The sequence below is a fragment of the Balaenoptera physalus genome, assembly GCF_965194825.1.
Source record: "Balaenoptera physalus genome assembly, chromosome: 1".
NCBI classification, from domain to species: Eukaryota; Metazoa; Chordata; class Mammalia; order Artiodactyla; family Balaenopteridae; genus Balaenoptera; species Balaenoptera physalus.
The window spans coordinates 194058214-194086201 of record NC_138882.1 but is presented as its reverse complement, the minus strand read 5'-3'; the positions used below and the strand labels follow the sequence as shown (position 1 = coordinate 194086201).

At 59.7% G+C, this 27988-nt stretch overlaps 2 protein-coding genes across 6 annotated transcripts in view; both read left to right on the top strand.

Annotated features, from left to right (window-relative positions):
- The window catches only part of TP73 (tumor protein p73), a 68508-nt gene extending 52627 nt beyond the window's left edge, over positions 1-15881 (top strand). For 3 of the 5 annotated variants that reach the window (XM_082462860.1, XM_082462864.1, XM_082462863.1), the window contains exons 5-14: positions 7981-8167; positions 8524-8639; positions 10159-10268; positions 10600-10742; positions 11094-11182; positions 11964-12085; positions 12504-12676; positions 12942-13080; positions 13449-13542; positions 14867-15881. In XM_082462860.1, the coding sequence (XP_082318986.1) occupies positions 7981-8167; positions 8524-8639; positions 10159-10268; positions 10600-10742; positions 11094-11182; positions 11964-12085; positions 12504-12676; positions 12942-13080; positions 13449-13542; positions 14867-15205 (1512 nt within the window). In that variant the 3' untranslated portion in view covers positions 15206-15881. The remainder of the gene's footprint in view (positions 1-7980; positions 8168-8523; positions 8640-10158; positions 10269-10599; positions 10743-11093; positions 11183-11963; positions 12086-12503; positions 12677-12941; positions 13081-13448; positions 13543-14866) is intronic. The other 2 variants (XM_082462861.1, XM_082462862.1) reach the window with 2 other exon arrangements.
- A 138-nt stretch (positions 15882-16019) lies between these two features.
- Positions 16020-27988, top strand: part of CCDC27 (coiled-coil domain containing 27) — a 32682-nt gene continuing 20713 nt past the window's right edge. Inside the window, exon 1 of the mRNA XM_082458872.1 lies at positions 16020-27943. Within this exon, the coding sequence (XP_082314998.1) occupies positions 27716-27943 (228 nt within the window). The 5' untranslated portion in view covers positions 16020-27715. The remainder of the gene's footprint in view (positions 27944-27988) is intronic.

The window sequence follows — 27988 nt, the reverse complement described above, 5'->3', positions numbered from 1 at the left end:
GCATCTGTGGGCGCCTCGGGCAGACTGGGTGACACTGCTGATGGCCCACAGGGCAGGCTGCCGTGAGGCGAGACGGGGCGGGTACGCACGGGTGCGAGGGCACAGCTTGTCCCTGGGGGCCTCCAGCCAGCCCCCCAGCCTGAACACAGCCCCCTGGATGACCTCCAGCTGCCCCCACATCCGACAGGGTGTGTGTCCATCCGTCTGTCCTGAGAGCGAGCTGGCCCACGTGATGTGAATGCCCTCCCGTCCCACCCCTGCCCCAGGAACACGTGGGAGGGGGCCTGGGAAACGCAAAGGCTCTACGAGGGATTCCTGGGTAGAAGGTGGCTGAGTCAACGCTAATGGATTCGGGAGAAAACTTTCCAGCCCCTCGGAGGTTTGCAAGTAGGAAAATAATAGTGGAGGTGTCCCAACATGATCGCGGTATCAATTGCGTTATCCTAAAAGTTTATGGAATGCATAAGTGGAATTAATACCTTTTACTGGCACCAGAAGCAATTATACGTACTTGAAGCCGAGGGAAGAGTCCTAGCAGTGTTCATTGTAGAGATGAACCTCCGAGTACTCAGGGAGAATCTGCAGCAAACGCTTGCCCTGTGCGGAGCTCCGCGGGGGGGCGCTCCCTGCGGCTAGTCCTGGGGGGTCAGTGCCCCAGCTCGCGGCCCGAGGTGGGGGTCCCCTCAAGCAGCGGGGGAGCCCTGCGCCTGGAGGTCACAGAACTCAGCCTGGGGGGCCCTGAAAGGGGCCCCGAGTCCCTGTCGCCGAGGGGTCCCAGGGCAGTCCCCACTCCCAGCCCCGAGGTTCTTGCAGGAGAGGCGAGGGGAGCCCCCAGGGACAGGGCTCCATCTCCCAGGTGTGGGGCTGTGGGCCGGGCATGATGCAATAGATGTCCTACCAAGAGTCCTCTCTTGTCTGGGGCTTGTTTCCAAATTGGACACAGCTCCGTGGATTCTAGGGTGTCTGGTTGGTGCGTGGACAGTGCCCTTGCAGGGCCCCTGCGTGGGTAGCCCCCCCACCCCGAGCACCCCGGTACAAATTGTAGGCTCTCGTGTCCTCCTCACTTTACGGATAAGGAAACTGAGGCTCGGGAGGGCAGGTCCCTGCTCAAGGTCGCCCGTCAGCAAAGGGTGGAGTGGGGGTCTGAGCCCCGGCAGCCTGACCCCTGGCTTTCATCACGCAGCTTGTGGGGGGCACAGCCTGTGCCCCTCTGTGGAGCGCGTCAAAGGAGCAGCCTTATCTCAGCTCCGAGGGGTGGGTCCAGGGGCCCCCCCCAGGACCCAGTGGACCAGTGGTGAGGGGGGCTGACCCCTCAGAGGTCCAGGGCCTGCCCTGGCGGGGAGCACCTGGGCCCAGCAAGCCTGCGACTACTGTTTGTCAGTGAGTGAGTGACAGCTGCCACTGGGCGGGGAGAGTCTGCCCAGTTCGCCTTTGCAGTCTGATTTTTATTGACTGATGAAAATTCCTTTATATATATTCCTCTATTATAAAGAACACTTTATAATTACAATGCTCCAGGGCTGACCAGGCTCAGAGGTAAACGTAGCTACAGGCCAGGAGGGCCTGGGACCCGCCCCTCCTCCTCTTCCCGCACCTGAACCTGGCCCCCTGTTCCCGCCCCACCCTCCAGTGCCCTTAGCCCCCTCTCTAGCTGGGAAAATGAGGGCCGAAGGGGAGCTCTCGCCCCAGCTTCTCCTAGAACCACTGCTGCAGCCATGGGGTCCTGAGTGCCCTGGACCTTGGCCCTGGGGGAGCGAGTTGGAGCTTGGCTTCCAAGCAGGGTGGGTCCCTGTGGTTGGTTGTCGGGGAAATCTGCTTTGGGGTTTTCTCAGATCCCAACCTTGGAAGCCAAGCTCAAGTTCATGGATCCCAGGCCCTGAAATTCCACCGGCCTCGATCGGGGCTGTGAGTGCTGCAGCTCATTCTAGGGCAGGAAGGCCCCCATGAAAGGTGCACAGGGTTCAGTGAAGTGGACAGTCAGAGGCCGTTGGGGGAAACACGCAGTGGCCTGCAGGCAGGCTCCCCCAGGCTCGCAGACCTGCCCAGGGCGAGGCGGCCCCTTCCTCCGTGGGTTCTTGTGTTGTGAGGGGGCAGCCAGTGCCTCCAGGGCCTCGGGGAGGATGAACCAAGGTGGTGCTGATGTGATGGGAGCCGCCGTGTGCTGCGGGGTCAGATGTGCAGAAGCCAGCACTCCCTGCCCCAGATGCTTCGCTGGATATTTACAGGTTCCAGTGAAAACTTCGATGGCAGCCAACTGTACTAAAAGCTGAAAAGTGACCACCCCACGTGTCCAGGGCGTGCAGGTCCCCGGGGGCTCCTCTCCTGCTGGCCGGGAGTGGAGTTGATTTAGTGAAGAGATGCCCTCACTGCTTCCTGGCTGGAGGGCGTGGCTTTACCTGTGGTCCTGAACTGGGGACTTACCTGCAGCTGCCATGGCAGGAAGGTCAGAGACAGGAGGGCCCATCCTCAGGGCTCCCGTCGGGGCTGACATGACGGCCCTCCGGAGAGGCCACCTTGAGTATCTGCTACAGCTGCGGCCACAGCCTGGCCTCCCCTCCCGCCATCCCCCCAGCCTCCTGCCTCTGGTCCAGCCCCAGGCCATCTGGGAGCTGCAGGGCGCTGGGGGAAGGAATTGCCCACACTGGACAGTGGCCGTGTCCAGAATGGTGGGCCCACAGGCCAAGGCTCCCGGACTGTCCTGTGAGCGGAAGGTGCCCACTGACCCTTGCAGTCACCGTGCTCACAAGGCCAGGCCAGCTCAGAAGGCTGCAGGTGGGATGGGGTGAGCGTAGTGGGGACCTCCTTGCCCTGGCCGTCAAGGGGGCCCTCCCGGTGCTGGGCAGAGCTGGGCAGGTGGGCAGCCTCCCCCCGCCGCCCCGTGCCGGGCACGGCCCCCAGCCCTGCTGGCCGGGTTCTTGCCAGAGGGCTCTCTCCATGAGGCCAGCTGGGGGATGGCCCCTGCAGCAGGGACGCTGGTCTTCAAAGGAGGCCAGGACAGGCAGGCTCCCCAGCTGGCAAAGTCAAGCTTGTGGGCAGAGGGACCGTGTTTGGACCTGGCTGGGGCTGAGCGTGGTGCTTGGGCTATCGACGCTCTTTGTGCCCTGGGAGCGGGAGGGGTGGCCGCTGGCGGGAGTTCTGGGGCTCCCTGCAAGCCCGGCCTGTCCCAGGGGCTCAGAATACGTACTGCTCGCCCCCTCCTCAGGGTCCGGGGGTGGCCAGATGTTGTGCCTGGGTTACGGAACAAGGACCAGATGGAGGCCCAGGCTCACCTCACCCTGCCCGTGAGGGTGTCACTGAAGCTAAAGGCAGGGCCGGCCTCTGGGCAGCTCCTTCCGCCCTGGGAAGGAGCTTCTGGCTGGGGCCAGAGTGAGAGTGATAACAATGGGACCCCCCGCGTGCAAGACCCCCTCCCCGCACTGTTCATGGGGGGGCGGCCAGTGGATCGACAAGGCCCTTTGGAGTCGGGACTGAGACTCATCGCACAGCATCTTGACAGAAAAGGGGGGGCTGGAGCAGCCTCCTTTATCTGCTGGCCAGGCACCGGCTGTGGCCCCCACCCTGGAGCCAGGGGGCCCCCGGAGCCTCCAACCACCAGGCCCGCAGCCGAGGTGGGCTGCTGGCCGTGGGTTTCCTTGTGTGTGGGCCCTCGCTGCCTTCTGAGCGTGTGTGCTCTGAAGCAGGCTGGGGTGATGGTCAGCCCCCCAGGCCGGTCACCTCCCTGACACCTGTCAGAGCCCCCCATGCTCCTGGCCACTTTCCGCTGAGTGAAGACACAAGGGCTTTTCTAGGGTGAGTGAGGGTCTGTGGCCTTGGGGAGGTCCTCAAAGGGTCCATAACCCAAAAGAGGAGAGAAATGTGGGTGTGAGCTCCCTCACATGCACACACACGCGCTCGCACAGAAAGCAGATAAAAGTGGTCCATAAAAAAATCAGTAAAAATAATAAAGCCCCCACTGCAGGCCCCGTCTTCCAGAATCTGTTGTAACAGATTCACCCAAGCTGGTTAACGGTATTTGCGGTTTGCAAGATGCTACACGTCCCTGGAAAATGACAGACAAGTTATTATCACCTCTCCACTCTCCTTCTGCCCAGACCTGCCCGTGCCGGGCACCCAGCTGCAGGGGAGCAGGCGCGAGGAAATTAACAGCCGCCACCACGCCGCGCCCGCCACCCTCTGCCCACCACCCCCTGCACCAGCCCTGCCGGGCCGAGGCTCCCAGCCAGGCTGGGCCGGGCCTATCGTGGAGTGGGTGGCGGGGGGTGGGGGTTGGATCGCAGGAGAGGAACCGGGTGGGGGCAGGATGGGCACACACCAGCGTCTGGGCAAACCATTTCCTGCAAACACGAAGGAACTCACGCATCCCCGAACAGGCAAGTCCTGACGGCTCTGTGTCAACCGCCGAAGATAAATAAGATTTTATCAGCTCGGAATCTGTTGAAACACATCCATCTAGCGGTTCTAGGGAAGGAAAGGCAGGAGGGAGGGAAGGAAAGGCAGGAGGGAGGGAGGGCGAGAAGAAGCATCTCCGCGTGACCTTTTTTACAAAACTGATGAGGACCCAGGAGCCCTCCTCCTGCCTGCCCCGTGCCCAGGGCGGCCTGACCCCGGAGCTCTGGGAGGAGGGGAAGGAGCTAGGGGAGGGGGTGGGGGAGCTCCTTCATTCCCTCCAGGTCCCACCCTGCCCTCAACCCCAGGTTTGGCTATCCAGGCCTACCCCTTCCCCCTCCCAGGCTTCCCTCCTGCCCTGCAGCCCAGCGGCCGCAGGTGTCACCACCTGATGCTACCAGGGTGGGGTTAGACCTCAGGCATCCCCCCCGACGCTGCCCGACTTGGGCCAGCCTGGGCGTCCGGGGGTCCAACCCGGGCCGAGGGCCTGGGGCCTGACCGGGTGTGTGCCCAAGGGCGGCGTGGGCAGCCAGCTGAGGGCAGCACTGGGCTGGGGACACCGCTACGGGGAGTGGGCCCACCCAAGGCCATCGGGGGCCTGGCCAGGGACGCAGAGGGAGGAGCCTCCTCTCCCCACGCTCGTCGCCAGCCAGCCGGGGTGAGGCACCCGAGGCACCTCTGCGCTCCCAGCCCAGCGGCTTGCGGCTTGCAGCTTTCGGCATTCGGCGGGGCGGGCGGTCAGGCGGCCGCTGCCCGCGGTACCAGGGACAGCTCCCGCAGCTCCTCCCGGGGGCGGGGCGTCCACAGCTCCGGAGGCCGTGGCCAGTGGGACTGGGGCAGGCAGGCCAGAGGGACAGGCTGCGCTGGTGGGGGCGGGGGCTCTGAAGCCACGTGGCGGCAGTCACGGAGCCTGGGGAGGGGGCCGGGGGCTGCGGCTTTGCACCTCCCAAGGCTGCGCCTGGAGCCTGGCCCCTTCCCTGTTGGCTCCATTCCCTCCTTGGGGCTGCCTGCGGTGGTTGGTCGACATCGGAGAGGGGACTGCAGGGCCTTGGTGCCCCTGGGGGCCCGTTCGGCTCCATCCCTCCCCACCCACAGCCTTGGACTTGGACCCGCTGCCCCTGCTCACACCAGAGGCCAGGAGCCACCTCACCGGAGGCGAGGACGCACGGGGACATGTGCGGGCGCTTCCACAGTGGGCGAGGTTCAGGGCTGTTTTATGCAGCACATCACAGGCCAGCCATCAAGACGCGGGGAGGTGTCCAGTGGTTTAAGGCATCCCAGCTATCAAACCCAGAGCCAGAACCGCAACACAGTGGCCAGGCCTCCGACGCCTTCTCCCCTTGCTGGCCACCCCCCAGCCCAGGCCAGCTCTCTGTGGGTCCTCTACACGCCCCTCCCAGCCCTGGTCAGCTCGTTCGCTGGACCCTCCGCAGGCAGGTGGGACACCTGCAGGGGAAGAAACACCCTCTGGAATCCACCAACGCTGCAGGAGGCCCCGGTGAGGCTGCGTGGCATTCAGGCGTGAGCCTCCCATAAGTCTGGTTTCTTCTGGGGGCTGAGGGGCTCTGTCCATTTCCCCAGTGAGCCGAGGGCCTGGCAGACACTGGGCGCTCAACAAGGGCTTGCTGAGTGGACGGCTCTCGGGGTCCCAGCCTCTCCCTCCATGACTGCTTGTGTTCAGGTCCCTGAAGTCCAGCTGAGGCCCGCCATTCCCTGTGGGGCCCTCCGCTTCCAGGAAGTCCCCTAAGTAGGCCCCTGGAGCTCCTCCATGGCACTCAGCAGGCAGTTTCCTCTGGAAACTAACTGCACACTTGTCTCGGGTCAGGGACGGGTCCCGAAGCCTCGCACATGGTGGACAAGAGAGCTGGGCACTAAACTGGCAACTGGTGTTTGCTTTGGGCTGGGCTACTGCTGCCCTGGGCACGGCCCTCAGGACAGGACGCTCAGCTTATCTCCCAAACTGGTGCTCTGGGGAGTGAAGGGGCAGCATCTATGCCGGTGGGGACCCAGGAGGTCAGTGGTCACCTCCCTGGGAAGCAGAACTGCCCCGCTGTGTGACCCCAAGCCCACTGAGGGCCCACCTACACCCATGGGGGATGTCCCACCCTGCCGAAGCGGGGTCGCAGGCACAGGTGGATGGGGCGCCCGGGAGGCGACAAGCCCTGTGGGCATCCAATTCCCTTCCACGATAGGGGCCTAAGGGGGCTCGTCCTGAAGTCATCGCTGAGGGAGTTGGACAGGGTCCCAATCCCCCAGGACACCACTAGGGAGACCCCAGCTCGGGCTTGTCCCCGAGCCCCCTCAGACCCCACCCCAGGTCAGCATTTCCAGCTGGGTTTCAGCTCATCAGAGGAAGGACGTCTCGCACTGCTCAGGGCCAAGGGCTCCGAGGTGCGGGGGCCCCTTGCTCCTGGGCTCAGGCTGAGCGCCGCCTCCCTTGCTTTTCCCGGACTTGGAGTTGCTGGGAGTATGAGGCTCTGAGGGTCCATCGTGTCCCTTGCTGGCCAGAGGGTCAGGGTGTCAGGCCCCAGCTTCCTCGGCAAAGGTGGGATCAGACCTGCTCATCCTCTGGTCTGCAGCAGCCCCGTGTCCGGCCTCAGTTTCCCTGACGACCATAGTGGGATGCAATGGGGGGCTCTCCAGGACCCTGTGGCTGGAGTAACTCAGTCCCCGGGGGCTTGTGGGGGGCCCAGGGGCGTGGCATGGGGACAGGAAGCGTCCTGGGACTCTGAGACCCTCATGTCCCCACTGTCCGTGGGGGATGGGGCCACGAGGAGCCCTGATGGATCCCCAGGAGCCAGTCATTGGGGGACAGCCAGCTTGGAAACGAGTGGGCACCCGTGTTTCCAAGGGACCCTTCCATCAAGGGTCACTTTGAACTCGTGAGAGCCGGCCTGGGTCCTTGGGTGGGCCACCTGGACCTCTGGGCGCTCACCCTGGAGGTCCCTTCAGGTGGCCCAGGAGTCATCTGATCCTCCCTGGGTCAAGGTCTTGGGCCGGGGGTCCTGGGGCTTCAAGGTCAAAGCCCCGCACCCGCAGTGGCCAGAAGTAAGCCAAAGGGCTGGCCCCTCAGAGGATGGCCCAGGGAGTCCCTGTGCACGTTTCCTCTGTACAGAGGACAGAAAACCTAACTCCAGGCTTTTAAAACCCGAGACATGAGGCTGTACCCTCCCCCCTTCAAACTACTACAGTCTGGGGGCTTAAGGTTCACAGGCTTGACGCACTGGACCTGGCTCCCAGCCCCCGTCCCAGCCCTGCTCTCCAGCAGCTCCTTCTCACCGTCCTGGCCTTTACTGTCCTCATCCATAAAATGGACCTAATGGTACCTACTTCTCCAACCAGTGAGATCCAGGTGGATAAGCGTCTCAGCCTGGCCGCACGGGGCACTCAGAGCAGCTGCTCTCACTGAGCCCACACCAGCCAGACACTGATGGGTGGGTGCCGGGGAGAGGCTCTTTGAGGGAAGGAAGCCCAGAGGTGTTCAGCCGAGGGTCAGGCATGCGGTGGCCGGGACTCCTGGCGGGAGCCACAGCAGGTGAGGGTGTGGAGTTGGGACAGCCAGCCTCACCCCGGTCCCCACACCCCCCCCTGCAGTACTCTCCTCTGCTAAAGAAGCTTTACTGCCAAATCGCCAAGACGTGCCCCATCCAGATCAAGGTGTCCACCCCACCGCCTCCGGGCACTGTCATCCGCGCCATGCCCATCTACAAGAAGGCGGAGCACGTGACCGAGGTCGTGAAGCGCTGCCCCAACCACGAGCTAGGGCGGGACTTCAACGAAGGTGAGTGTCCCTGCCCCACCCCCTCCTGTGCCCAGCGGCCAGCGCCCCAGCCGGGAAGGAGAGGGCTGGCCAGGGGCCTCCTTCCTGGAGGCGGCAGGTCCAGTGCGAGGGGCTGACAGGGGGGCTCAGCATCCCCCCCACCCCAGTCCCGTGTCCTGCCAGCTCTGCCTGGGGCCTTGGGTGCCGGTGCCCGCAGGTGAGCGGGGAGCAGGGCTGCTGGGCCAAGTGCCCCGGGTGCCTGAGGGCTGCCGGCGGGTCTGAGTCCCACTGGGAGGCCCGAGTCCGCTGCGATGCGCCCGGCACAGGGGTGCAGATCCCGGCTGGCACCTCTCTGAAGCGGCGTCCCCTCTCGGCAGGACAGTCTGCCCCCGCCAGCCACCTCATCCGCGTGGAGGGCAACAACCTTTCGCAGTACGTGGATGACCCTGTCACCGGCAGGCAGAGCGTCATGGTGCCCTACGAGCCCCCGCAGGTAGGGGGCCAGGCTGGGGCAGGGCTTCGGGGCAGAGACCCCTCGGGTCACTTCCCAAGTGTCCCGAGCTGTGCAGATCCTCCCTCGCCCTGATGTCCATCCCTCCCTTGCCTGTGGGTGGGGCTCTGACCACCTACACTGCCTAGCTGGGGGGAGGTCACCTCCGGCCCTCTCTAGGCATCCACAACCCTGGCTTTACAGCGGGGGGTGGGCCTGCTGACCCTTGGGCCTCAGCCCGGCCCTTGCGTCCCCTCTTCCTGCCCGTCCGTTTCCCACGCCCCAGCCTGGGCTCTGGGGGATGGAGGGGCTGAGGTCAGGAGGAGTTAGCCCGGGTAGAGCTGGGGGGCCGCGGGGAGAGGAGAGACCTGCGGTTGGGGGCACAGCGCTGCAGGGCCCAGAGGTGGGGGGGAGGCTGGGGGTGATTGCTGCAAGAGGTGGGCAGGGGCGGAGAGACCCTGGGGGTCTGACTTTGACCTGAAGGCAGCAGAAGGTTCTGGGGCTGATGTGCGGGCCGGACTGGGGTAAAAAGCTGGGGTGGAGAGAAGTAGGGGTGGCACCAACCAGTGACGGTGGGATGGGGGTGCCAGGATGGCAGGTGGAGACCGAGACCCAGCAATGCGCCTTGTGGGCCATGCTTCCCAGGGTGGGCGGGTGACGGCGAGCCCTCACCTTTCCTCTACCTGGGTCTGAGACACGCCCCCCCCCCCCCCAGAGTTGTACCCAGTCCTCCAGGCACTCCTCCTTCCAGGCCCCATCACTGTACCTGGTCCCTCAGGACCCCCAGGACCCCCTGTGGTTCCCTAGGAACAGCCCTTGCATTGGCGGGCCCGGGGAGGGGTTGCCACCCTGCCTTCCCTCCCCCGAGCCTCACTGGCACCTCCAGGACCAGGAAAGCAGGTCTCTCCCGCCCCCTGGCGGCTGCCATGTGCCAGCAGTTTTGTGAAAGGCCAGGTTTCCTGAGCCATCATCCTGACCCAGAGAGACCGTGACAACTGCCCGTTTTGTGGTCCTGGGATGCCCACGGGTCAAGAGTCCCGGGTTCACATCTCACTGTCTCCACACACTCCCTGGAACAAGTGTGTGTGCTGGGAGCCCACTCGGACGGCTCTGGTCTCTCCCTCTGCCCAGAGCTGTGCCATGCACCCTACTTCCCAGAAGAGCCCACAGTTTGCAAAACACACACCTGCGCCACAGAGGCCTGTGCATGTGCCTGCTCACACCCCGCCTCCGGGGCCAGCCCCCAGCCTGTGCCAGGGGAGCAACCAGACCATGGCTCTCTTGGTTCCAGAGCCAGCAGAGCACATGGCACTCAGTGTACTGTGTGGCTGGCTGGATGGATGGGTGGGTGGGGGATGGACGGTGGATGGGTGGATAGACGGCAGAGGACCACAGGGCCCAGCACCCCCTTGCCTACCCAGAGATGTGAGGGACAGGTGCTTGGAAGCCCAGGAGCCCCCAGCCCTGCAGACTGGGGCCCACGTGCCGACAGCACAGCTTCTCCCTGCCCCTCCTGTGGCAGGTGGGGACAGAGTTCACCACCATCCTGTACAACTTCATGTGCAACAGCAGCTGTGTCGGGGGCATGAACCGGCGGCCCATCCTCATCATCATCACCCTGGAGACACGGGAGTGAGTCTGCCGGACGCGGGGGTCGGGGAGGGATCGGGGCAGGGACTCGGGCCCGTGCTGCTGGGGGGCTTGCTGGGGAGACAGGGAGGCCATGAGCAAGGGGCGGTGCAGGCCCTGGAGGCGAGTCTGGGGAGGGGCCCTGCAGGCCACGTGCTGGGAGGGGCTGCTGGGGCAGGAGCTGCCTTGGGAGGGACGCAGGGGACCTGGCGTCCCAGAGCAGCTGGGCACTCAGCCCTGAGCCCTCGGCCCATCAAGGCCGGTCCTGTGGGGTGCGAGGTGGGTGGGGACGGTGGGCCCCAGAGCTCACGGTCCCGGCTGTGCCCCTGGACAGCGGACAGGTGCTGGGCCGCCGGTCCTTCGAGGGCCGCATCTGTGCCTGTCCTGGCCGAGACCGCAAAGCGGATGAAGACCACTTCCGCGAACAGCAGGCCCTGAACGAGAGCGCTGCCAAGAGCGGGGCTGCCAGCAAGCGCGGTGAGCAGGGCCGGGGCGGGCGCGCGGGGGTGGAGGGCCACCCTGGAACGTCAGAGCCAGGCCACCCCCAGGACGCAGCTGGACCTGTCTCAGGGCTTGGGGGAAACGCACCAGCCAGTGTCCAGGGGACAGAGCCAGCTCCGCCTGCGTGGCCGCCCCCGATCCCCTCCGTCCCGTGTGGGTGGCCGCCCGATTTGCTCATCCGAGTGGGCGGCTGGTCTCCAGGCCTGTCCACAAGGGGCACTTTGGGAAGGTCCGCTCACCCCGGGTGGCGGGGTCGGCTTGGCTAACCTGCGCGTGGCCCCTCCTCCCTGCCTGCTCACGAAGCTGCCCCACCCCGTCCCCTGCCAGCCTTCAAACAGAGCCCCCCTGCTATCCCTGCCCTGAGCACCAACGTGAAGAAGAAGCGGCACGGGGACGAGGAAACCTACTACATTCACGTGAGTGTGCCGTGTCTGCGGACCCCAGGCTGGGGCAGCGGGGAGTGGAGGGGGACCTGGGGCCCCCAGGGTGGCAGGTGCAGCCTGGCACATCTGAGAGCTGAGACCCCGAGCTCTGCAGGCTGCAGGGCCCAGAAGGGAGAACCAGCTCTCAGAGAGAGAGAGCTGGCCTGACGCAGCTCCCAGCGCAGGAGTCTCGCTGTAGATACAATGATACAGCGTGTGGGGCAGTGCAGGTCTCCCCACAACCGGGGAGGGCACGCGCCAGGAATCCCACACTCCCACAGCCCGGCAGGCCCCAGCCACATCACCAAAGTGAGTTTACAGCCTGTGCCGTGATGCGGCCATTCCAGCTCGGATAAAACCCCACCTGCTCTGCTAGGACTGGTCTCCATGACGTGAGCTTATCATGTTTTGAGTCTTTCAAGAATGAGATCCAAAAAAAAAAAAACATGAGTTCCTTGTTCTAAAAGCCCCGTATTTGTCCAGCGCCCCCGCATCCCAACACCCCAAGTGTGCTGAGCTCTGGAAAGGGGGAGGCGGACAGTGTGGCAAAGTCTCAAGGGTAGGAAGGGGTGGGCGTGGCTTGTGCAGACAGGAGACCCACCCACCAGACTCCCCCAGACCTGCTTCCTGGGAGAGGAAAGTAGGGTCGGGGGACTCCCGGCCCGCGGCGGGGTGAGGAGCCCCGAGAAAGGAGAGGCGCTTCGCTGTGCTGGTGGGCTGGGGCTGGGCGGTGCCCACATGCACCTGGGCAGAGGGTCCACCTCTCCGTGCTCAGGTGCGGGGCCGGGAGAACTTTGAGATCCTGATGAAGGTCAAGGAGAGCCTGGAGTTGATGGAGCTGGTGCCCCCGCAGCTGGTCGAGTCGTACCGGCAGCAGCAGCAGCTCCTGCAGAGGCCGTGAGCGCAGCCCCTACCGCCCCCCGGCCGCCCCGTCCTGCCCAGCTGCCCGGGGGAGAAGGATGGGGCCGGGCGACCCAGCAGGGACGGTGCCAGCAGCACCAGGCAGCGCTTGGCGTCTCCTCCCCTGGGAGGCCTTCCCTGAACTGCGGCGTCTCAGCCCAAATGTCCCCCGAGTGAAGGCGAGGGGCGGTGGCGGGAGGGATGCCGACCCACCAAGAGCAGGGCCGGTTCCAGGGGCCCCACCCCCTCCCACCCATTGCCCGGGTCCTGCCTGCCAGCGGGCCTGTGGCGGAGTGTGGCCGCCGTCCGGCAGGGAGGCTGGGCGAGGAGGCGGGCGCTCTGACACCTCAGCACGGGGCGGGGGCTCCAGGCCCCTGCAGCAGGGGGGCTTTATATGTGGAGGTGCTTCTTACAGACCCCAGCTGTCCCTTCCGAGCAGGAGCCACCTGCAGCCTCCGTCCTACGGGCCCGTCCTCTCGCCCATGAACAAAGCGCACGGGGCTGTCAACAAGCTGCCCTCCGTCAACCAGCTGGTGGGCCAGCCTCCCCTGCACGGCTCGGCGGCCGGGCCCAACCTGGGGCCCATGGGTGAGTGGCGCGGGCAGGGTGGCCGGGGTGGTGGGGAGACCCAAAGGGCGGGCCTGGCTCCAGACACCCCCAGCTCAGGCCCACGCGGGGTTCTCGATGGCTGCTCCCTCCAGCAGCTCCCGCCCAGGAACAGGAGGCACGGCCTCGGACGGTCTCCTCTGTCCACTCCCGGTCTCGGGGAGGGCCAAGCATTACGAGCCTCCCCCGCACAGCCTGGGACGCCCAGCCCGGCCCCCTCTGACCGTCCCACCTGCCTCCCGCCCAGGCCCCGGGATACTCAACAACCACGGCCATGCCCTGCCGGCCAACGGCGAGATAAACGGCGGCCCCAGCTCCCAGTCCATGGTCTCGGGGTCCCACTGTACCCCGCCACCCCCCTACCACGCCGACCCCAGCCTGGTCAGGTACGTGGGCCGCTGCCGGCCGCTGCCGCTAACCCACTAACCTCAGCCCTGGGGGCTCGTGGTCTCCTGGCCCCCAGCCCGGGGGCGCTCTCTGCCTGCTGCCCCTCGCAGCCTGTGCTGTAAGCTCTGCCGTCTTGAGAACAGACAGGGGCAGGGGGATGTCGGGAGTGGGCATCCAGCAGGTGCTCGGAGGGAGAGCAGAACAGCCAGGGGTTCCTTGGAGGCTGTGCCCCGGTGAGCGCGTCCCCGACACCGTGGCCACCGGGGGGCAGGGGCGACCTGTGGGGCGGCCTGTTCCCACCCAGACGGGCCGCACAGCCAGGTTCTTAGAAGTTAATGCTGCTTTATTTCCCCAATTCTCTCTGCAGTTTTTTAACAGGCTTGGGGTGTCCAAACTGCATCGAGTATTTCACCTCCCAGGGGTTACAGAACATTTACCACCTGCAGAACCTAACGATAGAGGTAACGGCCCCGGCAGGGCAGGTGCAGGGAGCCCACCCCCAGGCCAGCACAGGGCCCTGTCCGCGGGGCCGGGAGCTCTCTCCCCTTGCTGGGGCAGTGCCTCCGTGTCCTGTCCTGCCCGTGTAAGGGAGGGCTGGAGAATTAGGGGAACCTTCCCACCAGCAGCCCCATCTCTGTGCTGACGTCCGGCTTCATGTGGCTGGACGGGACTCGCCCGGGCCCCTCATGTGGACTTGAGTCTTGTCTCCTGTGGCCCAGCTGCCTTTGATTTGGGGGACTGGCTGTCTCCAAGGCACGAAGAAGTGCAGAAGGCGAAGACCAGAAGGGTCCTGGGGCTGCTCTAGTTCAGTGCCATTTACACAGGGAGAAACTGAGGCCCAAACTGCTTGCCGTGCACACACAGCAACTGAATGTCTGGTCCAGAATGTGCGGGGTAGAAGTGCCCCACCCTTGGCATCCTGACCCCTGACCTCACAGCCAGGGCTTGTCTTTAGGTTAAACAAGAGTCCCAGCAACGAGCACTTGTATCCCGGTGTCGCCTTGAGTGTAATGACTGTTAGCCAGAGCCTGGGAGACACAGCTGTCGGCCGGATCCTGGGGGGGGGAGGCGGGCTCCAGCTCAGCGGGCTGGAGCCTCCGCAGCCCCTGCTCTGCAGCCGGCTCCGGGTCAGAGGCCCGTCCAGGCTCGTGCCCAGCCAAGGCCACGGGGCAGAGATGCGGGTTTGCCAGAGGGAGCTGGGGCCAGTGGCTCAGAGGGCTGCCTTGCTGTGTGTCCACTAATGCCCTCTCGACCCATCCCTGGTGGTCCCTACTGGGCTAGCTCAGTGCATGTTAACCCTGCCTCACCAGCTGATGCTCTGCCTGGCTGGGCGGGGCGGGGGAGGGACGGGCGACAGGAGCCTGAGGATCTGCTCTGCCCTCGGGAGGGGCCCCGCCTGCCCTCCAGGTCCCGGTGTGCGGGGAGGGGGCAGCTCCATCTGTCACTCTGACTGTGCTCAGGGCCCAGGAGTGACCTCAGCGCCCCCTGTCCCCACACGTCACTTCTTAGCTCTCCTGCCGCCTGTCTGGGGCGGAATTCAGTGCGGCCAGACCACCAGGCACAGGGCGGGCCCAGCACTGCCCCTCCTTCGACCCGCACTGCCTGCTCCCCCCACACCGTCCAGTGCCCGGACAGGTGGCCCTTGGGGTGTGGGCCCCTCGCCTCCCTCCTGGGGGGGTCCCACGATGGCTGTGTAGGGGCAGGCGAAGTCACTGGCGGGAGGGAGAGAGGGCAGTGCCTGCCGCTGAGCCCTCTGACGGGCGGCCGTGTGCGCTGCTCTTGCAGGACCTGGGGGCCCTGAAGATCCCGGACCAGCACCGAATGACCATCTGGAGGGGCCTCCAGGACCTGAAGCAGAGCCACGACTATGGCGCGCAGCAGCTGATCCGCTCCAGCGGCAACGCGGCCACCATCGCCATCGGGGGCTCGGGGGAGCTGCAGCGGCAGCGGGTCATGGAGGCCGTGCACTTCCGCGTGCGCCACACCATCACCATCCCCAACCGCGGGGGCCCGGCTGGGGGTGCGGGGCCCGATGAGTGGGCCGACTTCGGCTTCGACCTCCCGGACTGCAAGTCCCGCAAACAGTCCATCAAAGAGGAGTTCACGGAGAGCGAGGCCAACTGAGGGGGGGCCGGCACGTCCGGGGCCCCGCAACCCGGTGCTACCGACCCAGAGGGCAGAGAGCCCCGGGAGCCGCGCCGGATGTCTGCTTCCTTTTTGTCACCAACTGCCCTGGGAGGCAGGACCTCTGGGCTGTGCCGGGAAAGGGACTTGGGCAGGGGGATGCCCGTCAGGAGGGGCTCCCGGAGCTGCGCTGAGGGTGCGCGCCCAGGACCCATCCTCCAGGGGTCCGGGGGGCCTCCCCCTCCCTGCCTTGCCTTCCTGGGGGCTCTGCTGACCGACTGCCAAAAAGTATTTTTCGATGTCTCTGGCTCTGGGTAGCAACACGGCTCGGTGCTTGTTCCTAAACACTCCTGTTTTCGGGTCAAGGCTCCAGACTACGTCTCTGCCTGAGGCCGTCCCTCTGCTGGTTTTGAGGGTCAGTCTGCCCTTGCACACTTGACCGCTGGTGCAAAGCCCACTGCAGCCACCTCCCACTTCCTGCCCCAAACAAAAACCAGAGTTTCACTGGAATCGGGGAGGCAAGGAAGCTTCTGGTCGGCGGCCTCCAGCCAGCACCCGTGTCAACACCGCTGGCTGCAGCCCCTCTCTCCAGTGGCCCTCTTAGGATAGACACGGACAGCAGGCTCCCCAGACCACTGGAAAGTGTCAATATTTGATAAAATGATGCCCTTTTCTACATGGTGGGTGAGCCTTTATTTTATTAACTTTTGTTCTTAACATTCACGTTGGGTCAGCCTAGCGGGATGCCCGTCTTCCCAGGCCTGTGTAAACAAGATGGGCTAAGGAAGCCCAGGGGCAAACCAGGCGGGGTCCACACCAGGCAGGGGTAGGTCACTAGCTTCCACGTGCGGGATGGGAGGCAGGCGTAGAGGGCAGGACCCACCGCCTGCAGCCACGGCCCCACTCTGCTCCCTGGGAGGCCGGCTCTGTGCTGGAGAGGCCCTCCTGTCCTCGTGGGGACAGCACTGAGGCAGGTGGAGGGGGTCCAGGCCTTTATGGGACACCCCAAGGAGTCAGCGGGCTGGGGGGAGACAGCGTCAGCACCCTAGCTGATGGGTCCATTTCCATCTGCAAGAAGCCTTCTGAGCCGCTGTAGCCGGAGAACTTCAGGGCCGGAAACAAGACCACAGAGGGTGGTGGGAGAGGGGATGAAGCAACCCCCCTTGTCCCAGGCGGGTGGGATGAAGGGACTCCTGACTAATGTGTACGCTGAGATGCCGCCTTCTACTTTCGTAGCATCTCTCTGTCCCTCACTCTGCCTGGGTCCCTGTGGTTAGCCCTGCGGTCTGGGCCCTCCTGTCCAAGGCCCCCAGGCCAGTGGGCGGTGCAGATGGAGCCCTAGGCGCCCTTTGGGAGTTTTCCTGTTGCTATAACCACCCCACCCAAACCCCCGGCCCGGGGAAGTTAGGAAGCAGCGGACCTCACGCAGGTCCACTCAGAAGCCGAGCTCTCAAGACTGGGTGCTCAAGTTCCAGTTCCCTTGTTAGGTTCCCAGCCTCTTCAGAGGTGGGCACTGGGCAGAGAGAGGGGTGTCAGCTGTACGAAGTGGCTCAGAGACCAGCCAGCAGGGGACGGAGCCCCAGGGTCAGCTCTGCCCCTGACCGGCTGGCAGGAGGCCTCCAGACCAGGGCTTCATCCTTGACATCGAGTGTAAACACTGCGCAGCAGCTCTACTTATTTAAAAAGGCATTTGTGCGAAGGCAGGTGCCTGCGTCCAGGGTAACACCCCCTCCCCCCACCATGCGCTCCCTGGGGACCCCCCTGGGGGCGGAAGGGGGTGTCCTCAGCACCCAGGAGGCCCCGCCTGCAGCCAGGCCTGAGAGCCACGGGGAACAGACCACAACCGCCTGACGGTGGGGGGGGGGCTCAGCTCCTGGGGGCCTGCAGTCGCCCGGCAACCAGGACACACCCCCTGGTGGTGCCGGGCCGGCCGGTGGGCCCTCCCGTTTCCTCTTGACACCCTCACAAGGCCCAGGGTAAGTACACTGTTCCTGCGGTTCCGACAAGGAAAGTGAAGCACAGAGGACTGGGTCTGACCCCAGGGCCCCAGCCGCTGCCGTGGTGTCTGGCTCTCGCTCCAGTGGCACGCGCTGGGCCCCCAAGTCATGCCCCGTCGGGAGCTGCAGGCCCTTCCCCCAGCTCCCCTAGGGCCCACGAACCTGACCGAGGAGCAGCTGAGTCCCCGGGGCCCCCGGGGCTGTCCCTCAGGCTCATCCTGTCGGCTGGTGGGGAGGCCGCAGGGGCCCCAGGGTGCTCCTGAAGTCCGGGGGGCTGCGACGTGCAGGCACGGGGCGGGCGTACCCCCAACCCGGCGGGAGGGGAGGCGCATCCTCCCAGAGGGCCCAGCACAGGCTCCCGCCCCCTCGGCCCAAGTGATGAGCCCCCACGGTTCCTGGGCCTTTGCTCCCGGAGCTGACGGCGGAGCGGCCGTGAGAACTGAGCCGGTGGGGACTTCCTCGTGGTCGCAGGAACACGCACAGCAACAGGAGCGAAGACGGGCTGCACAAAACTCAAAGATCAAGAGAAGATAAACCTGTGAAGCGTGAAGAGGCAGGAGGGAAGCGGCCGGGAGAGGGCTGGGCCGGGCCTCATGGACGCCGGCAGGCTGGGCACAGCTTCCCGGTCCCCACCAGCTCCTCCCGGCTGCTGGGGGCCGTCACCCCGCCCAGGTTTGGGTGGCTTCTTCAGCGGCCCTGGTCCCCAACATGCAGGGACCAAGAACGCGGTGTCGCTGTCCCCTCGGACATGCCAGCCTTGCAGACACAAACGTCTGCTTCTGTTTCATCGGTGAAAGCACTTTAACACTTTAAGGTTTAAAAAAACACCACCCCTGTCGTTAACGTAAGGCGATGCTTCTTCAAGCGGTATTGATGGGTCTATTCCAACCATATTATTACCTTCTCTTGGGAATGTAATCTTGGGAAAATGTGTTATTTTTTTAGCTGTGTTTTGGTGGGAATTTTTGGTTTTGTAACATAATAAAGCACACGTTCCGATGACTGACACTTATGATTGAATCAGATACAAAGACGAGAGCACATATGACACAAACACCCCCCAACACACACACCCAGCGGGCGCCCCATCTGGGTTTGTCCCGTGTTTCCGGTGAGTGTGATGCACCCCCAGGCACCATCCTCCCCTGCGCCTCAGAGCCGTGTGCCCCGCGGGGAATCGAGAGGACCGACACCCGGTTCTGTCCGAGCACCGCCAGCTAAGCTCACGGGACAGGCCACCTCAGGCCTCCTAAGAGCAGGGGCCGGGTCCGACTTTAGGAATCTTCCGGGAGTCCCTGTAGACAGTCCTCCAGCTGTTTCGAGTTGAAGTTCATGTTCCTCTGCAAAACTCAGGAGCTCGGTTCAGCCCAGCTCAGGCTCCAGGGCATCGGGCCTCCTTCCGTCCCTCCAGGCCTCAGGTTTCTGGATGTCAGACCTGTGAATAAGGGACTGGGGACTTGTCGCAGCAAAAGGAGGGCTCAAAACCCGTTCAACCTCGAGGTAGGCCAGGGTCTTTCTAGACGTGGGGCTGAAACCTAGCGGGACAAGGCGAGATGGAGCCCCGCCCACCTCCCTGGCCCCAGCTTCCTGGGCGGGGCTCTGGGTGCCCCCTTCTCCCCGCACCTCTCGGCTCTTTCCCCAGAGCCGTCAACCTCATGTAACAGTGAGGTGCCCCCGCCCCACTGCGGTGACAGGAATCCGCATCCCTGATGCCAGCACCTCAGGACTGGACGGGAACAAGGGCTCTCGGGAAGCTTAATGAGAAAGAGACTGCCACAGACATCACAGCAGGGACTTGAAACAAGCCCTCTGAGCGACGAGCACGGTGGTGCTAGCGTGTTCAGCACAAGGCGATTTTAGTATCTTTGTTGGAAAAAAACCTTTTTTTTTAAAGTAGGGTACTTTTAAAATACACACTTATGTTCAAATATATAAAAACATCTCCCATAGGCTGACATGTAATTTTTGAAAGATAACCTGGGTTCAGAGCAGATCTGGCGCTTTGCAAGGCACTGTGCTCTGGGGACACTCCCCCGAGCAGCCACCAGGGGGCAGAGGAGGCCACGGCCCCTCGGGAGGAAACCGCATCATTGCCTCTCCCCATGGGCACCCAAAGAGAAAGGCTATACTCAGGCAAGAATTTTAAAAAATGATTCTTTAATATCACATTTCCTAAGAATAGTGCTGCATTATATATTGTGCACACACTCACAGATGCTTCAAGAATGTTGTTTGGTTTTTAAAGACTGCTACAACTGCCCCAAGGCCCCAGGGGAACCTGCAGCCTGCTCCGGGTGCCTGGCACATGGTCTCAGATGCTGAACCAGCCTTGCTCTGCTCACCACGCAGAAGAAGGGCTGCTCAGAGCGGGAGCTGCAGCCTCCGGCCAGTTTACGAGGTCCAATTCCTGCCCTGCCTTCTTCCCAGGCCCCCTGCGGAGCAGACCCTGCCAGCAGGGCGTCCCTCACTCACTAGGCCCAGGCTCCAAACAGAGCAGCAGTGCCAACCTCTGCCTCCTGGCTCTGACATCATGCCCTAAGCAATCCCATTACCCCAGTAACGAAACACCCTCGGTCTCTAAAGGATAATGTCACCAAAGGTCCCATCTCTCTCAGCATTGGGTTCGTGGGGACGGGCTGTCAGATCTCAGGTAGGGTCCCGGGTTCGAACCGTGCCGTGGTTCATGGTGCTTCTGTCTTGACCACACAGGCCTCGACCGCTTCATGCCAAAGGTCCATGGCTGACCGGCTCCACCAGGAGTGCTGTGAGGCTGTGGCCACCTGAAGTGTCCCGACAAGCTGCTCTTTGGTGACTGCAGGAGCTTCTTTCCTTGGACAGAGTGTGTTTAAACAGAGTGAGGGCAAAAACCTAGACCCCAACCAGGTACATGACATTCCTTCTTTGTTTGGGGACATGGGGACATGAAGAGGTCATGGGCCTCCTGGGTCGGTGCGCCGGGGAGGCCCACAGACTCTACTTGACACACCCCTCCCCCGGGGTCGTCTGGTCTCCCTCCCCAGCCACTTTCTTCAAGGACACGTGAAATTCACCCAATGCCAGGAATTTGGAGTAACTATCATGTTACAGACTTCAGAGCTAAAACATTTTTTATGGCGCTTCAGGCAACGGGGTATAGTCACATAACCCTAAAGGGACACCTATAGGATGGTACCTAAAATACATACAGTGCCAATGATTATTTAAAACAAACAACTTTGGGGACTTCCCTGGTGGTCCAGCAGTAAAGAATCCGCCTTCCAATGCGGGGGATGCGGGTTTGATCCCTGGTCGGGGAACTAAGATCTCACACGCCGCAGGGCAACTAAGAGGCACGAGAATGGAGGTGGGGGGATGAAGGCCGAGAGCCCAGACGACTCAGGCGCTTCACTCCAACAGGACGAGAGACGGGCTATAGCTCAGGGCCGAGCAGAACAGGACTTCTTCTTGAGAACCAGCAGCGCGACACACCACGACAAGCCCCCCATGCCGGAGCCCCAGACGTGCTGGCCCAGGCGGCCTCTGGTCTCCCACACGTGCGGCTCCCTCACACCTGGTCAGCCAGCCGGCTGGGGAGCAGGCGTCACCTTCGGTCCTGGCCCAAACACGCACACAGGTGAGCCTCGCGGGTGTCACCTACCACGTACGTTTCCAGTGAGGCCTGGAGAGACCAGGCCCCCGACCACAACCACGAGGTGCCCCTCCGGCCCCCCTCCCTGCCCCATCTCCTGCCACTCAGGGTGACACAGCTGACCCCGGTCCCCCCAGGGCGCCTTGCTGTCCGCTGCCTCAGTCCCTGATCGAGCCCTTCTTCCCGCCCTCCCTCCGACGTCTGACCAGCTCTTACTGTGCGTGTCCGCTGCACTGGTGGCCCCGATGTCCCCACCTCCTGGTACTCACACCCTCGGGCAGTCCCCTCCCCTGGGACCTGCCGCAACCCACAGAATGCCACGGAAATGGTGCCGTGCCAGCTCAGGGCCCAAGCCTTGAGAGGCCCGGCTGCTTCCACTCTTGTGCTCTTGGGGGCCCTGAGATGCCGTCAAAAGTGGGGTCACCCTGCCGGGGAGACCCGAGGAGGGGCTGCCCTGAGACCACCCAGAAGAGAACCCACGTGATTGCGAGACCGTTGCCGGCAGGCCGCCAGCCAGCTGACTGCGGTCGCTGGGGTGACCACCAGGAGGCCAGCAGAAGGGCCCCGCTCAGGGGTGAGTGGCGCTATCACTGCTTCAGAACATCCCAGGCCCGCCCCCCGGCCTCCCCAGGCTGCCCACAGCGCCTCTGCGTGCCCCACCGGCTGCCCTTTCCTCGGGACAGGGGCCTGTGCCCCCTCAGAGGCTGCACACGGCCTGTCTCACAGCCGGGGCCGGAGGAACGTTTACTGAAAGAACGAATCTCTAAGTTCACAGCTGTGAACTGCTTCCAGCACGACACCTCTTCACAGAGCCTCTGGGGAGCGGCTGAGGGGTTCAGTGAGGCCACCTGGCTCAACCGCGACCCCCCGAAACCGTTTTTATGCATCATGTCCCACATCACTGTACTTGCCCCTCAAATTGGGGGCCGGGGGCTGTGGCGTCCTGTACAGGGTTGCCAGCTGGGGCTACAGCCTAGATGGCGGTGGGAGGACCTTGAGAGGAAAGCCGCACTCTCACCAGGGCAGGAAGTGCTCCCCAGGGCAAGCGTGGTCTCTGGAGCGCATTCTCCAGGCAATGCGCTGACAACATCCACGTCTATGTCCACGTCATGCATGGCAACACTGTAGAGAATCCTACCTGAACACAAGGGGGAGACAACCCTGGCGTCTGGAGCGTGGCTATGGGCGCTCCCCAGTGTGGGTCCCCAACCTGACGTCCTCAGGAAACCCGGAGAGGCTGCTGGGTACAGACTGCTGACGGCGGTGACCTGATGGACCCTCCCCGGGGCATGGCCATCTCGGACCTTCTTGTGCAGGAACTGGAGAGCCGGGTCAGAGGGCCTGGACGACAAGGAGGACACCAGGCAGCCCCGCCCCCGCTGCCCACCTACCGGAGAAGAGCATCTGGCCAGCTGAGCTCTGGGCAGGTGATGTGTTACCTCTACATCTATGAAGGCAACACACTCTATTTCCCAGATGTCACATGAAAAATCTGTCTCCACTCAGAATTGGCCACCAATGTTATCTTTTAGCTCGTATTTGGTCCAAAAAAAGAAAATAAAGAGAAGATGCTTTGATGCCACTCATTTCCTTGAGGAAGCACTTTCTCCTTTAAGGTTTTGAAAAGCACTATTCAGACAAAGCTCAGCTAGTCCTTCCCAAACTGTATCCAATGAACCGTTTCTGCCTGGGTCCCCACAGCCCTGTGAGCTTGGGATGGCAGGTTGGGTGGTTGGGTCCTATTCATGGCCTAGTGCAGTGTTTGCTTGGTGACCATTTGATAGGCAGTAATGTTGAACGGATGAACAAAGTTCCTTCCTGCAAACCTGAGTCTCCATCACCATCTATATTGTGTTAAATATTTACTTGCATTTTGCTTGGGTTCAAATGGAGGTACTCTCCTATCACACCCACAGGCTCTCCCTCCTGCCAGGAGCCCTTGCTTCTCCCATCTCAGCAGCTCTGGCCATTCTGGTGACTTTCCCAGGATCCCTCTTGTCTTAGTCTGCTCGGGCTGATATAACAAAATACCACCGGCGGGGCGGCTTCATCAGTAGACATTTATTCCTCCCAGTTCTGGAGGCTGGAAGTCTGAGATGAGGGTGCCAGGTTGGTTGGATTCTGGCTCAAAGACGCCACCTTCTCGCTGTGTCCTCACATGGCCTTTCCTCAGCATGTATGCTGGAAAGAGATCTCTCATCCTTTCCTTCTGAGGGCGCTAATCCCATCATGGGCCCCACACTTCATGATCTCATCTAACCCTAATCACTTCCCAAAGGCCCTGCCCCCCAAAACCACCATATTGGGGGTCAGGACTTTGACATATGAATTTTAGGGGGACATAGACATTCAGTCCATAGCACCTGCTCATGCTGGCCCATAGGCGGGCACACCAGGTGAGGGCCTTTCCACCAGGTCCTCCCTGCTGTTGGGCACCATGACCCGTTCTTCAGTAGGTTTGCTGGAGGTTCATCTATGAGACCCTGGAGAGATGTCCCAAATGGACCCAGGGGGCTCTGTTTCAAAATGGGGGAATGAGCGCCTGTAAGAGGGACCCTCCTACGCCTCCCACAGAAAACAACTACAAACTAGAGTAAAAAATGCAAAATATAACTACTGAGCATGCCTGAGGATAAAAACAGAAATATTTTGGAGGGAGGTAAAAATTTGGAGAAAGCGACGGGCATGGGTGAGTTCGCCTTTTGGTTGCTTTTCTCTGAGGACAAGCACAGCTGCAGTGTAGGGTGGGGTGGTGAAACATCTGACAGGAAGGTCCCCCTCTGTGGTCCCTCTGGCTGAAGTAACCAGGGGAAAGAGACAGGGAAAGCACGGCCATTGGACAGCAAAGGAAGAATGCCAGGAAAGAGAGCCAGATGAGGGCACCCTCAAACCCTGTGTATAAACACTGCCCAAGCCTCTAGCTGCCCTTCAAACTACACCTGCCTGGGACAGACAGAACAATCTGTACTGAGGTTGGAGCTGCTGTCCACTGCAGGTAAGACAGACTTGCAGTCTTAGTTTAGCCATGTGAGTCACCGCTAAAATGAAACCATCAACACTCTTCAGAGGAATATAACAGAACTCAGAGTCTCCACAGCCTAACATTCACAACGTCTGGGATACAATCTAAAATTACTCTACCAGGAAAATGTGACCCACTCTGAAGGGAAAAAATTAACAGAGGGCAACCTCAAGATGACGCTGACATTGGAATTGTGAGACAAAGACTTAAAGCAGCTATTATAATTATGCTTGGTTAGGCAAGTACTCTCATAATGAATGAGGCAATAGGAGATCTCAGCTGATAAATAGAAAATATTGAAAAAAACAAATGGAAACTTTAGAACTGAAAAAAAAATCTTTTAAATCACTGGGATTTAAAAATCTCTGAGTTTAATAGCAGACTCAAGATGAGAGAGGTAAGAGGAAGTGAAGTTGAAGACAGGTCATTAGAAATTACCTAGTCTGAAGAAGAAGAAAAAAGATTTAAAAAAGGGAACAGAACCTCAGGGACTTGTGGGGCAATGTTAAAAGAGCTAAGATATGGGTAATTGGAGTCTCCAAAGAAGAAGAGAGAAAGGGACTGAAAAAATTATTTAAAGAAATAATGACTGAAAACTTTTCAATTTGTTAGAAAACATACATTTGTAGATTTAAGAGGTTAACAAAATCCAAAACAATGAACACACACACAAAAAATCATGCCTAGACACACCAGAGTCAAATTGAAGCCAAAGATAAAAATAAAAATCTTGAAATCCACCTAGAGAAAAATTAAACATGACTTACAAGGGAATGACGATTTGCATAACCACAGGACCCTCATAGGAATTATAGGGACCAGAATCCGGAACACCTTTATGTGCTGAAAGAAAAGCCACTTGTCAACCAAGAATTCTATGTTCACAAAAATATCCTTCAAGAATCAAGGCAAAATAAATATATACCTACAGGAAGGAAAACTGAGAGGATTTGTTTCCACTAGACCTGCATTACAAGAAATGATCAATGAAGTTTTTCAGGCTGAAGGGAAATATATGTGTAAATACAAAAAACTATTTCTCCTCTTAATTTCTTTGAAATACTGTTAGAAGGAAAATTTATAACATTGTCTTATGAGACATACAGTATAAGTAGATGTAATACTTATGACAACTATAGTTTAAAATATGGTGGGAGAGGGTTAAGGATCCAATTGGGTGCAAGATTTCTATATTTTTACATAAAGTGGTACAATATTAACTTTACTAAACTGTGAAAAGTAAGGATGTATATTGTGAAACCTAGAGCAACTTCTAAGATATAACGCAAAGAGGTATATCTGAATGTTCAGCAGATAAATTAAAATGGAATTCTATAAAATATTCAACAAATACATAAAATAAAGAAAGAGGGATAGAGAACAAGAAACATGTGGGCAAAGAGAAAACAAATAATAAAATGGTAGGCCTAATCTAACCACATCAATAATTACATTAAATATTAATGGGCTGAACACTCCAATTAAAGGAGATTATCAGAGTGAATAATAAGACAAGACCCAACCATATGCTATTTATAAAAGATATACTTTAAATATGACACAAGTAGATTGAAAATGAATGTATGGAAAAAAATACCATACAATGGGAGCATAATAAGGTAAGAGTGACTATGTTAATATCAGTAAAATAGACTTTAAGGCCAAAAATATAAAAGAGAGACCTTTCATAAAGATAAAAGAATTGACTTATGAGGACGACATGACAGTCTTAAATGTGTATGTGCCCAATAATAGATCCCTTAAACACATAAAGCAAAATTTACAGAACTGAAGGGGGAAATAGTTCCACACCCTAGTTGGAATATTTCAATACCCCTTTCTCAGCAGATGATGGGGGAAAAATCAGTAAGACAAAGAGGACCTGAAGAATTCCCTGCCAGTCCAGTGGTTAGGACTTGGCACTTTCACAGCAGGGGGCACGGGTTTGATCCTTGGTCTGGGAACTAAGATCCCGCTAGCCGCTAGCCGCAAGGTGTGGCAAAAAAGAAAAAAAAGACAAAGAGGATCTGACCAAGACCCTCGATCACCTGTACCAAATTGCTATATGTAAAACACTACATCCAATAAATAAAGCAGGGTGGGATCGGAGGCTGCCTCTTACCCAGGGCTGAGCCACTCAACAGACAGACTTGAGGCCCTAGTACTGCAGAGGTATCAAAACAGATGAAGAAGAAATTAGGAAAGAATTTAATAGATCCCAAAGAAAGCATTAATATAACCATCTGGGAATGATCAATATTTGATTTTCTTCCATTTATTTTGTGATGCAGGATTACCCTTGTACTGTCTTTATCTCTAGTGACATGGGATATGAGGCACCAAAATCTTTGCAGTGTTGCCTCTCTTTCGCTCTCATTCACACATTTGTTCATATAGGTCCCTCCAGGATGGCACACGGTCCCCTGCCGGCTCTCATAGCCTCTGATTCTAAGAGGGACCCTCTCCTTTTAGACTCAAGACCACAGTCAGGAGTGGAAACCAAGATGGCAGTTTCAACCTTCTGTGTGACGCAGAACTGAGAACTGCATGCCTGGAAACATCTCTCGAGTGGAATGGGGAAAAAGCCGCAGCAGGTGACACTGAAATAGGCGGGAGACCTCAACTCAAAGCAATACTCCGATTTCCCTTGAAACTCTGAGCTGGGCCAGACTAGCAAATGGTTATGCGAGAGGAGGCCATGCAGAGCTGTAGAGGACCCACGGGGTGACCCAGAGGGGACTGGACTCTGGGAAGGCACCTTGGTTCCCTTGAAAGAAAGTGAGGCTGCTTAAAAACACAGCTCTACATGCTGCCTGCAGGGGCTGGCGTTTTCCATTCCCCCTGAAGGATGGGCTGAAAGAATATGAGCTCAAACTACAGCTATTATTTTAAATTGAGATAAAAATCACCATTTTAAAATGTACAATTCAATGGCATTTAGTCCATCCGCAGCGATGTGCCACCATCACCACTATCCAGTTTCAGAACATTTTCATCCCCCCACAGAAGGAACCCCGGGACCCACGTGTAGTCACTCCCCGTTCCTCCCTCCCTCCTGCCCTAGGAAATCAATGTGTTCTGTCTCTGTAGATTTGCCCATTCTGGACATTTCAGATAAATGGAATCACACACTATGTGGTCTTTTGTGTCTGGCTGCTTTCACTGAAGAGAGTGTTTTCGACATCAAACTGCAGTTTGAGGAACATGAAGTGGCCAAAAAGAAAAGTTTTCAAGTAGCTACCTGGATGCAGGGAAACATCACCACCATTTCTTTGTGTCCTTTGCAAGCCTGAGACCTGCGTGTCCGAGAATCAGATGGTGGGAATTTAGCAAAATCACAGTAAGTCTCTCTCCTCTATCCCAATTCTATTTTTAAAAAAGAAGTACATACAGTATTCAGGTGTTAAGAAATACGTCTAAAGTGTGGACTTTAATTGAAAGGGTTGAATTTTCACATCAGAGCCACTGACACAGTGTCAGATTGTTAAATAAGGTGAAATACTAATGATGGGGAAAAAAGAAAACAGAAGAATGGGCTGCTAACGCCTTGGGGCACTTCTCCTGTGCTTGTAACATTCTGTGTGTACAGCGAAGAAGCTTCTGGTTCCCCTTCCCAGCAGAAAATTAAGACAGATGACAGGCGCTGTTTCTCTGTTTCTATGGAGACATCTGTGCTGTCATAGACTGCTCCCAGGACCCCTTAGGATGTGGAGCTTGGGAAGCTGGTCTTCTCCCGGCCTGTGCTTGGACCTGCACATCCATGACTGGGGCTGTGTTCCCCTCGACACCCTGCTCCAGACCCGGAGGATAGGTCCACGTCATCATTCAGGTGGCTAACCTTGGCCCTCTGCTCCACGTTCCTGATGTTACCGATCAGAGCCAGCACGCCCAAGAAGAAAAGTCTGGTGCCCAACTGGATAGAGAAGGGCCTGGTCGTCCTACGGCAAGCGGCCAGCCGGGACGAACAGACCCCAGAATGGAAACTTCGCCAAAAAGAGCGCTCCCTCAGCAAGTCAGCTCAGGCCATCAACCGCTACTACAAGAAGATGGTACGGAGTCTCGGGAGGAAAGGATGGCCCGGCCACATGCAGGTCATCAGGAGATGACCTGCTTCTCCCACTGGATGAAAGGCCTTG